Source organism: Mastigoproctus giganteus, chromosome 9 (genome assembly GCF_048544385.1).
Source record: "Mastigoproctus giganteus isolate SK-2022 chromosome 9, ASM4854438v1, whole genome shotgun sequence".
In the NCBI taxonomy this organism is placed as follows: domain Eukaryota; kingdom Metazoa; phylum Arthropoda; class Arachnida; order Uropygi; family Thelyphonidae; genus Mastigoproctus; species Mastigoproctus giganteus.
In genome coordinates this window covers 124,025,372-124,037,825 of record NC_143583.1, presented here as the reverse complement: position 1 = coordinate 124,037,825, position 12,454 = coordinate 124,025,372, and the positions used below count along the sequence as shown (strand labels likewise).

Below are 12,454 nucleotides of genomic sequence, written 5' to 3'. Positions count from 1 at the left end.
CAAAATGGCCAGAAACAACATAAGTAGCACAGGATTTTTTTTTCACAAGGATCCCAAACTCGCTTTGAGCATTCTGTACGAGATATTTGGAGTCCACCACGGTTCAAGCTTAGTTCTTGTTTCTACTCCGGCATGACCATCAGGTCAAAGAAGTTTACAGTAAATCCTAAAAACAAACATTAATCGTATTTAGCAGTCACATGCTTGAACCACGGTCCACTCAAAGAGCCTGTACTACTGCACTCTATCTCCTGACCACTTGGCTACGTCGTTGTGGCTCAACTGCTCGTGGTGTAACGGGGATTGGGCAGGCTTTGCAGGTGATCGCCTTCCTGGTGACAAAGTGATCAGAAACATCTAAACAACAAAACAGATAAACGGCACAAACATTATGTAAACTTCTGGCGGTTTTACAGAGTTGTGTATCGTCAGTGTACCAGGCGGAGGTTGAACTACCATTTTTATTAATTTAAGTTTGTAGAATTGTCGATTATTAAAAATTTATTTAATTACTTACTTAAAGCATGATATATTAAGGTTTTGGTCGAAACCGCCCCCCCCACCCTTGAAGAACTGCGGGCACAGGTACTGGGCAGTTCTTCAAATGGGATTCGGCGAGTACCAACAGGTTCTACGGTACACAAAATGTTTATGATAGAATTTTTACAGTGTTTCGACCAATTTTTTCAAATTTTGCAATGTAAGTTACATAACCACTTTGCCCAAAAGCTAAGGATCAAACAAAAACGCGGTGCATTTCTTAAATGCAAATAAAAATATGAATAAATACAGAGTGGTCCATAAATAAATAAAAAAATAAATATATATATATAGTATGCATGAATAGGAAATGTAAAGAAAAAGAAAAAACAGGGATTGCACCTGAATGCGCAAAGCTGCAAAAACAGGATACAAAAGTATATGGATGAAATCAGAAAGAATTAATAGAAAATACAAAAATATGGAGAAGTATTTAACACAAGATGCCGAGCCTAATAGAAGAAAAGTAAGAAAAAGAAAAGAATGAGAAATATAAAGAAAAATAATATTAAGATCCTACAAAAAAGAAAATTGTAAAATTATATAAAATTAAAGGCTGAATCAACGAGCCAATCAAAACGTAGATAAGCTGAAAGGTAAAGAAGAAATGTATGATTAACTAATACAAAAAATAGTGAGCATCAAACTGAGGGTGGGAGGACGGTAAATAAGGAGGAGAGAGGGAAAAAAAAAAAAAAAGGTTGGTTCACACTAAACAAAATTGGTACATAGATCAGGTTATGTTTGTTATTTGGTTTTTAGGAGCATTAGCAACTAAGGCCATATTGCTCCGGGATATGCGGTGGTCATTCCCTGACCTTTCCGCATTCTCCGTATTTGGTGGTGACGGGCTCGAACCCCGGTCTAATCAAGAAGCGTGTGCTATGCACTGCTGCTCCTTCCCACCTGGCTACGGAGGCGCCGCACATAGATCAGGCATTTCATCAGGGGACTACACCTGATCATGTACCAAACCACTACGTTTCTATACAAACTGGTGTTAATGAAGGAAAGATTAAAAATAATAGAGAGAGAAAAAAAAAAAAAAGGATGGAGAAAACGATAGAATCTCCAAAAACATAAGTAAGGTAGTCCCAATGCAGTGTATGTAATTAAGTTAAGGAAATTAAATTAAACAAATTAAAGTATAAATTAATTAAAAAAGAATAATAAATGCCTTGATTTCATGAACATAACTTGAGAATATATAATGTAATGTAAAGGCGGAGGGAAATGAAGAAGTAGTAAAAATAAAAGAGGTGAAAATTCCGAATCGCTTAAAGGACGAAAAAAAAAAAATATATATATATATAGAGCTGAATGTGTGAAAATGTGAAAGAGAGAGACGAAAATGTGAATTTGGAGATCACAAATGTATTAAGTGTGACAGACAGTGGTATAGAAATGGGAAATAAAGCAGGGCAAGGGAAGGATAAAGGTAATAAAGATAAAGGAGGCCAAAATAGCAAAGAATAGGAAAAGTAAGAATGTCCGAATCACCCTCGTATTACACTAATAGTTCAACGGATGGAAGAAAGAAGAGTAGAAAGAGAAAAAGAAAAGAGAAGAGTTTAAGGGATACTAGACAAGCTAGGTGCGTAAATACCTTACAGAGAGGGGGCCTTGACTGAGAGAGTGTTAGTTGAAGTAGAAACTAATACCACTAGCCTGTGTTATATTTTAAAATGCCAAAAAATACAGAATGCCGAAAAATAAAAATATATAAGAATTTAATAGAGTAAAAATGATGAATAATAGAGAACAATTAAATACCTGTTATTCGTTATGTTACATCAAGGTAAGCAAAAATGTATTACTAAGAAAGGCATAAATATTTTATCAAGATAAATATAAATGGAATATATACAGAAGAGCTATGACAACTGTGGAGTTGCTCAGTAGAAAGCTGATTAAAAAAACACTAGTGCCCTCTATAATAGAACTGAGTAAGTTGAGCTATCGAAAAGAAATAAAAATGAATGTGAAACTAATTTGTGTATATTAAGGCTGACTGGAGAAAAAATTCTGAAGAAATGTGAAAGAGCAACATGCCATAGACGATAAGAAGAAAATAAAATACCGTTACGATTGTAAATGATTATTAAAAGTAATAAAGAAAATAAACTTAGAGAGTGAAAAGCATAAATATCGTTCAGAGAGAAGTCTTGTAATGCGTTCACTTTTGAAGTAGAACTACTACCATTAAAATATACCATCTATACAAGTATCAAGTTAGCACTAACCAAAATGAGACATAATAAATCCAAATTTTTGTTTGATGAATGACGACATATTTTTTATATTATAATTGATAAAGTTAATTGGAATATCGTTATTGAATAATTTAGTACAAAGGCCATTTAAGGAATTAGTGAAAAGTGTTTGATTACTGCTTAAATTTGCGAGCGGAATAATCTGCGTACAGATGTTTTTATGAACTTTAATAGAAAAATTAGAATTTCAATTAGTTAGATAAATAATGTTAAAATTAAATTTACTTCTTTTGTCAAATAATTCCAAATTATGATGAAGATGGGGACTATTTAAATTAAGGAAGTTAGCGTATTGATTACCATTGTTTTCTTTATTCCAGGTAAGTTCGATTGGGTATATAGTTTTAGCAGTATTCTCAAAATGAACATTCAAAACAAGGATGTCGTCGACATAGCGAAAAGCATAGCAATTATGGTTTGGATTGTTATGAGTATATAAATCTTCATAATAATGTAGAAATAAATTAGAAACTATGCTTGAAATTTGTGAGCCCATGGTCACTCCGACAGTTTGTCTAAAAGTAAATTTACCATCATAAATGAAATTGTTGAGAATACATAGGTTGATATAGCTGTTCCAAACAACCTCATCTATGTGTAAAATGTTCTTATATTTAGAGTATGATTGATTAAGTACAAAAATAATCAGATGATGTGGCAGAGAAGTAAATAGGTTTGAAAAGTCATATGTTTCAATGCTAAAAATGTTAGTACAGTATTAGAATTAATGGTTTTGATGACGTTTTGATTATCATTGATGATCCAGGTAGATGGAAGATTAATAAATATAGTATTTAGAAATTTAAAAAACTGCTTACCTGGCAAATAACAGCCACTTTTTTTAGCGCTTGTGATGAATCTGAAGCCGACAGATTGCTTGTGGAACTTGGCTATCATATATAAAAATGGTAATGTAGAATTTCGAATTTTAGTGTGCAACTTTTTATGCAGGGCCATAAGTTTTTTAATGGTTGTGTTAATGCCAAGATAACAACGTAGAAAAGTGGTGCTGCTATAAACTTCCTTTTTAAGAGTGGATAATAAAACTGTTTGCAAAAATAGCAAAGAAGCCTTATCCACTGGAGTGATGATAAAGTTCTGCTATAAATCCAAAATAGGTTTTTTAAGATAAGAATACTTCATGTGCGGATTATTATAAAGATTATAAGCCTCAGAAACTGTTTTTACAATGTCTTTGTATACAATGTTTATCCAATTTTGAAATGCTTCATGAGGTATCATATATTTGCATGCTAACTTATTGCAAGATGTTGAGATACAGATCTTTGTAGATGTTATTTAAATAGGCTTTATGTATTGGCCTGAATTTGAATCCTTTTTCCATGCAAGCTTTGAGTGAGATGTTATTGACAATATCCAGATTGCCAGTGATAATATGTCCGCAGTGTTGATCTACAAAAGGAGCATATATGGGATTATTGCAGTGACATGGAAGATCTGAAAGTTGCAAATTGCCTAAGTTGGTAAGCTAATGTTTTATAGTTACATATTTTAAGTCCAACATAGCTGAAACAGTGATGAATATTGAACTTAAAATAGCTATTCAATGGAAGAAAGTATATATATATATAAGTCCATTTTAAAGCCAATGGTAGCTATCCACATGAATTCCTCTATCCTCGATCTCCAGACTTGACACTAACCGATTTTTCATTATGGTACCACCTCAAGCCTGCATACAGAGGTCTTCCGACGTTTCTGCTATCGATGGAATATGTCATACGCTAAGAAGTGTAAACAATTCTAACCGATATGTTATTTATTTTCCGCTGTGATTGATGAAATACTAAGTCAACAACGCCCAGTACTAGAATGTAGTGGAGGACACATTGAGTAGCTGCTGCTGTAAACCTGTTATTAACCATCTTTCATCAACGTCGCTTTATGCATCGGCGCCCCCTTCGGCAATATTTGGAATTAAATAAAGTTTTGATTCTAAAAAGAAATCAAATCCATAAATTGTACAATATTATTGTAGAGATCTTAGTTGCACAATTCTTTTTTAACACACTGTTTGTGAATCCTATTTTTTTTTCTTTTTTTTTTTTTTTTGGTAAGTGAGAGTTATTTGAAAGTGAAACAACACTGAGGTAACTCAATGACAAGGAGAGCGGGGGAAGGGAATTGGCTCCGAATGATAAAAACTAAGGCTTAATAAAGATTTTATTCTCTTTTACCTAGGCTAGAAGAGAAATATAGAATCGAAGCACAGTAATGATCTTTCTATTCCTGACAAAACGGCAGAACATCAAAGTAGCATGCAACATTCATATATTGCGACCAGTGAACTTACTTCATAGAAGAAACACACCAAGACCACTTCCCCTCCCTCCTTCCAAGTAAACAGTTGGAACGCACTCGGGTAGAAAGGGTTCTCCAGGCACTTCCATGCGCAAAACATCAGTCAGACTAAAAAAGCATTCAGCGTGACACTTGACTCCACAGCACTGATCCATTGATCCACAGTTCAGCTTCGATATATCTATTACCAAGACCGTGCAAGAGTATCTGGGAGTCACAGGTGCAGGATTGGTTTTGGGGCCACCCTATCATTTTGCTATAGTTACGTAATAGCATTTCCACCTTTGCACGGCCCTGTTTTTTACTATACCAATCGAAGGTGAGCATTTATTTTGTTATCAACTTGCTTGGGGGATATGAGGTCATCAAAAATGTTTTAAGAAGTCGGCGAAGAAAAGGGAGAAAGATTTTGTTCTAGAATATATCATACTAATCAATAAGAATAAATAATCTTTCAACTTACCAATTGACAGGAAACACGCTGTCATCCATTTGATCACAAGAAAGCTCTAACGGTTCGTTTTCTTTCAGGAGTTTAGTTTTACTTAATAGTTGTTTATCTTCTTTGGCACGATAGCTTGTAAATATAAGAGATCACGATTAGAGTTTCAGAAAATCAAGGGAGACGAGATATTTCATATGTAAAGTTAATGTTATTTACTAAAATTATCATATTATAAAAGAATATTAGCGTATTATAAAAGAATAGAAAGAAATAATCCCTTCCCTTCTTCTTCAAGGGTTTCTAAAATCCTTCGATGATCCCGGTCTGGATTGAACATTAATGGTTGCTTGTCAGACACATCAGCAACTTAGGCCATATTGCGCCGTATATGTTATGTGTATAAATTGCGTATGTTCTGTGGTCGAGGCCTGATGTAGCCTAGTGGTCAAGGGCGCGCGTGCAGTAGCACACGCTCTTTGAGTGGACCGGGGTTCAAGTCCGTGACTGCTAAATATGATTAACATTTGTATTGATTGATTTATTGTAAACTCCACTGACCTGGTGGTCGTGCCGGAGTATAAACAAGAACAAAAATATGCCGTTTTTCGTAGAAAAACCGGAGTTTCCGGAAGAAGAAAAAAGACCCATAAAAATTCCTCGCGACGTTGATGGGATTCGAACTCAGGTGTTTTCCAGCCGGTGTGAGAGGACTATAATTATACCAACTGTACTACTCAAGGGCACATTTATGGTAAACCAAGTCAATTTAAATTATGTAGCGTAAATAAAATTTTGAAAAAGCTTATTTAAAATTAGATTTTCTCTTAAGTTCGAATAATTAAACAGCGGTAGGAAATTTAAAAATACACAATAAATGCCAGAAATTCACATTCCAATTTACTGATGTATGTAAATAAAAAAATATAATACAGGTATATTAAGGATATATAAATTAACAAATTTTTCTTTATGTATTTCCAAACGCATATGTTTTTTTTTTTTTTTTATTTTTTGGAATCGTACGCCTTGATCTTTGGAACTTGATCTTTTGAGACTGACTAACTCAGCCACGAACAGAACAATAAATCTAAAGTAAGGAAATTATTTTTCACTAAAAATAAAATCATATTCAGGAAGTAGTTATCGGCCATTTTTAAATTTCTTTAAACAAATCGGGTGAAATCGAGTTCAAAGAAAAGCAATGTAATATAATGTTTCAAACGTGTGATTAAAAACGAATTCAATTAAAAATAATACTTAACAGGCACAATTTATATCTATCATGCTCATCACACAGTATAGATCAGGGTCAACAACAATTTACTGTTTGTATAAATTATCACTGAATGTGGAGATTAACCTCCTTTTACATAACTTTCTTCTTCAGTTTGTAAATTACGAAAATACCTGAAAATGGATTCGCATCACAGCGACCGATAGGCATGCCTAATCTTTCAACCAACGAAACTTTTATGGGCTTTTATTTCTTTTTCATGGGTGAACAGAGCACGGCTTTTTATCCTTAAAACTCAGTTTTTTTCATCCCTCAAAACAGAAAAATCGACCACATAATACACTGGCTTTACAGCACGATATACTGACTCCTCGTAGCCATGGTTGCCTCGGAGAATAAATGGCCGCCAATTAACCAAACAAACGTATCAGAATATTAATAAGAGCTCGATACGTTCTGTTCCGCTTTGCTATCAACCATAACTGGCCACTAGAGGTTTTTAACCCTCTTCCCCTCTATAGTACCTCTACCGAACACAACTTTTACACTGATGGGTAGTATGCAGCAGGTAACACGTTTTGATCCAGAGAGTGAACATTTAAAGAATGTATTTACACATGAAATGTGTAAATAAACGTGAACTCTGAAATAAATAATTGTTGTGTAAATAAACAACTACGTGAACTCTGAAAATATTTTGTCATCAGTTTGTTACAGTAAAGTACATCCTCTATCCAAATAGATGTTCAAGGATAAACCATTAATGGTTAAACTGATATAAATAAAATAACATACTTATTTAAATTTGAAGAATTAGTTATTAAACATATGAATTCTTTAAAAAACAGCTGATTTCGATAGTGTTCTAAAGTGAAATTTAAAAACGGAAATTTGCAATTCAAATAGAATCTACGAAAACTTTAGGAGTTTATAAATAAATAAATATTCTGTTTATAATCCGGCACGACAACCAAGTCAGTAGAGTTTACAATAAATCGTCAATACAAATATTTATCGTATTTAGTAGTCACGGGCTTAAACCCCAGTCCACTTAAGGAACGCGTGCTATGCACTCTCGCTCCTGACCACTGGGCTACGTCAGGCCTTAGATTTTACACTACCATTGCCTTCTTATTTTATAATGTTTTGTATTCAGGTGACAAGGGGCAACGTTAAGTCCTTTACTTTAAATATGTTCAATGTGGCTAAGTTACCCGGAGACTGACTAACTCAGCCATGTCCCCAGGAAACTTGGGTTTTTATTCCAGAAAAAACAGCAAACCGAGAGAGGAATATGTGCATTTATAGATATAATATATTGATGCCTCATAGCCTTAGTTGTTTTACGCACACACGGTTAGCAAATAGCTTGAATTTAAGATATGCATGATGCCTTCTGCTGTGGCATCTTTCAAATTTTTCTCCTGTAAATTTGTTCCACTTGCATTCGTCATTGAGCTAATCGTAGCTTTTCCATTTGTCAGCTAAAACCCACACAACATTACACACAAAGATACTTTAAGCAATGCTAAATGGTAGTTAAAGTGGCAGGCTGCTGTGTGATGCGATTGTAATAACAGAATGAGATGACAGAACGAAAGCATGATTGCAATTCAGGAGATAAATGAAGTCCTAATCTGAAGGTCTAATGGTAATGACAGTGAATGATAATAACCTTTGTTTTTTCTAAATGACGCTGTAAGTGTTTTATTCTATATTAAGAACATTTCGCAGAAGAGCGATCACATTGGTACTACCTTGTCCTTGTGTCTAAATGCGTGAACTTCCGCCTTACCCGGGCAGATTTTGATGAAATAGAGCCCCTTACTAATAACAGTACGATTCAATTTTGGTCCATCTCAGATAATTTGGGCAATTTTGATTTCATATAAAGCGGCAAATTTACTTGAAATCCCAAGCTTGGGCTTGTAATTTTTTTTATGTTGATCATCCGCAGATCATAGTTTGCAAAACAGTTCTGCCATCTGAAGCATAAGGTACGCACCTTTTATAATACGCAGTAATTTTTCATCTCCTCTACTGTAATTATTTAACAAATGTCTTAGCACAGTTGATGTTTGACTATATTGCAAGCATATTCAGGCAGAACCAGGGTATGGTAACAGCAGCGTGAATCGACGGACTCAACACTACAGAAAAACCCGGAACCAGCAGGAAAACTGTAGAAAAACCCTTAAGAACTCTATGGATTTTCCGTTCTACACAAAGTATAAATTGGCCCATAAATAAAAATATTTCTACAGACAAAGTAAACTACACGGGTATGAGTGACAAGCTCGGTGCTGTTAAGAATAATAATTTTAAAATAAATTGTCAACACTGCAGCCTGGTGGCGGAGTTAATGGGCGAGCGGTGTTTTTGTGGCACATGTTCGGTCCCCTGATACCAGCGTATCACAGCTTATCAGCTTATCCACCTGATAAACATTGCTTCCAGCAGGTTAATGCGCCGTGTCACAAGGTCCAAATCGTCCGAGAATGGTGCAAAACATGAGACCTACTTTATCATGTTTCGAAAGATGATTCGTCTGCTGATTCGTTGAGATCCGATGAATGAGCAAGCGAATCATCTTTCATCGGATCTCAACACGAAGGAACAGCTGGGTCATCAGGAGGAATGAACTGTTTGCGGCAGGGATCCGTGCCGTTCAATCTGAGGAGTGCGGAACACTTTGGCACCTCTTGGCGTATGCCCCGATGACACTTGACTATTCTCAGGTTTAATTGTGGCACAGTTGGAGGGGGGAGGTTGGAATAGTCAATACAAACTGAGTGAATTCAGATAATGTAATAAATAGTTTACCACCACCTCTGCTTCCTAAGAAACAATTAATCGGTGATCTTGAGTTTTGTCTTGGAGACTTGCCTCAAAGAAATATTTTTGTTCAACAAGCTAATCGAATTATAAACCACACCACTGTCACGAATATCCCGATTTTGAATAAACATTAAACGGATGCATTACGTAAATTGAGAGAAAGATGTTATCATACAAAAAGCCGATAAAGGGGACACAGTGGTTACTTAACAAAAAGGATTACATCGATAAATTATGTACTGTCATATCAGATATAACAACATACCAAGAGGTTGATTCTTCGATTTTTTACAATTTAATAAATAAATATAATAAAACCTTAACGCTATAGAGAAAAAAAGACCATATTACGATGTCACAACTTAAACAAATTAAAGCTCGTACCTATAATGTTGTTACTCTTTTTGGCCAAATTAAATTACATAAACCATGCAATCCGATTCGCCCAATAGTTTCGTACAAGAACTCGGCCTTCTCGTCTTTGTCCACATTCGTTTATTCTATCATAAAAGAAAGATTTCAAAATATAGCATTAAAAATTACGACTCGCTTTTAAAGAGATTGAAAGACCACAAAATTAAGAATGACCACAAACTATATTCTCTAGATGTAGCGTCTTTGTACACTAATGTAAACGTGCCATACGCGTTAGATATTATTTGGGATTTACTTGATATCAATAAAACCAGACTCTCCAAAGAAAACATTTTTGATCTCATTAAGTTATTAGTTTCCGCCAATTATATTTTATTCCAAGACAAAACAGACAGGCAGATTTCTGGCTTACCTTTGGGCCTTAGCATTAGTGGACTCATTGCAGAACTATACTTAGATAAACCAGAGAATATTTACTTGAATCCATTTATACCAGAAATCTCGTATTACGGTAGATATCTAGACGATGCTTATAATAACCAATCAGATCACTATAAATTCTGTTTTACAAGTATTAAATAACATTCATACAGAGAATGAATTTCACTTTGGAAACAGAAGGATGATACGCGATCCATTAATTTTCTTAATTTCACATTACAAAGGGAGGGGGAGAGATTAAATTTAGGTATTTATAGAAAGCGTACAAACATGGGTACGTGCTCACATCTGGTGAGTAGGAGCTTGGCACACCCAGAGTCCTGAGCTGGATATCACCATTCTTCTCTTTCTTGGTGATTTCCTTCTACTTCTGACTCTCTCTCTCTCTCTCAGGGTAACTCAGATTTTTTTTTTTTTTTTTTTTTTTTTTGCCTGGTGCAGCATGAGCCTCAGGCTCCCTTGCACTATATGGCTAATAATAATATTATTGGTATAATAAACTGAATGACTTGTGTAAAGGCATATATATGAAATTAATAGCTAAACCTATACATAAATTGCATACATTATTAAGAAAACGTTTAACTAATTCTTCCTTGCAACAAACATGATTTGGTTTATACCATTTCTTGCAAAAAATGCGACTCATCATATATAGGTTCCACGCGGGGGGTATTGGATTTTCGCGTTAAACAACACGAGGCTTCAGTTCGAGCGTCGAGAGCAAACGCTTCGGAATTAACATTTCACGCTGTAAATGGTCACGCGTTTCTCTTCAATGAAGCAAAAATAATTAATATTCAACATAATTACAGTAAACTACTTATGGTAGAAAGGCTTTAAATAAAATTATGTAAAAATTCTATCAACATTCGTACTTTTTTAATATCGGACGATTATGAACGCATGCGCGATGAGGATTAAAGTTCTTTTAAATACCGATACAGCGGCGAATTTTTTAGTTTCATTCCGTCCTGTGAACACGTATGATTGAAAAGTTCTCGTCCAACTTGAGGAGGAAGAAAATGTCATGTATTTGTTAATTTTTTTTTTTATATACTATTTGAAATTTTGACATGATGTTTTCCTATGCCGATAGTTGCGTCGCGGTTGATGGTTTGGGGGTCAGGTTGGGGTCTCATTGGTGATCCGGGACTATTGGTTTGCGTTTGTGCTGACCGCATGGAACACATTAAGATGTAGCTTATCAAGTTTTTATAATTTATTTATTTCACGTGATGGATGAGGAGAGTTTGATAAGAAGCCTGCCTATAAAGAAATCGAGGTAATCCCTGTATAATTAACTAATAATTAAAGAATATATGAGATATTGAGCACATAACAGCTCTTATTACACTAAAATATTTCTTTTTATATGTTAAATTGAAATTTGTCTTCACGCTATGGAATGCATTTTATTTTATTTTTAGCCTACATTTTGTTAATGTTATATATACACCGATGAACCAAAACATGAACAGCGGAGTCGTTATGCAAATCGAAGCACCTGCAGGTGAACTATGGCGCGGGTCGGGACACGGTGTAAAAAACGTACTGAAAGCCGTTAATCGGTTTTACTCTTGTTCTTCAGATGGGAAAGGCAGCGGACTTAAGCGAGTTTGACAAAGGCCAAATTGTAATGGCCAGGCGACTGGGTCAGGACATATCCGAAACGGCACGGCTGGTGGTATGCTCACGGTCAGCCGTGATTAGTACCTACTGAAAGTGATCCGGGGATGGGAACCCACGAACCGCCAGCGCGATGTCGGACGACCACGGCTTAATCGATGCTCGAGGTGAGTGAAGGCTCTCCCGGATGGTACGTGGCAACAGAAGGGCGACTGTGGCGCAACTCGCCAGTAATTGGAATGCTCGTGATGGGAGTAATGTCACAACACGTAGTACATCGAACCCTGCTGAAAATGTGGCCGCAAGCCACTCCGAGTGCCCATGCTAACCACGGTTCACCGGCGACAGCGCCTACAA

General features: G+C 35.4%; 1 protein-coding gene across 1 annotated transcript in view; it reads right to left on the bottom strand.

Moving 5' to 3' along the window:
- Nucleotides 1–5,693, bottom strand: part of LOC150080702 (neuroplastin-like) — a 178,770-nt gene extending 173,077 nt beyond the window's left edge. Inside the window, exon 1 of the mRNA XM_090381942.1 lies at nt 5,599–5,693. Within this exon, the coding sequence (XP_090238068.1) occupies nt 5,599–5,627 (29 nt within the window). The 5' untranslated portion in view covers nt 5,628–5,693. The remainder of the gene's footprint in view (nt 1–5,598) is intronic.
- Nucleotides 5,694–12,454: the final 6,761 nt, after the last annotated feature.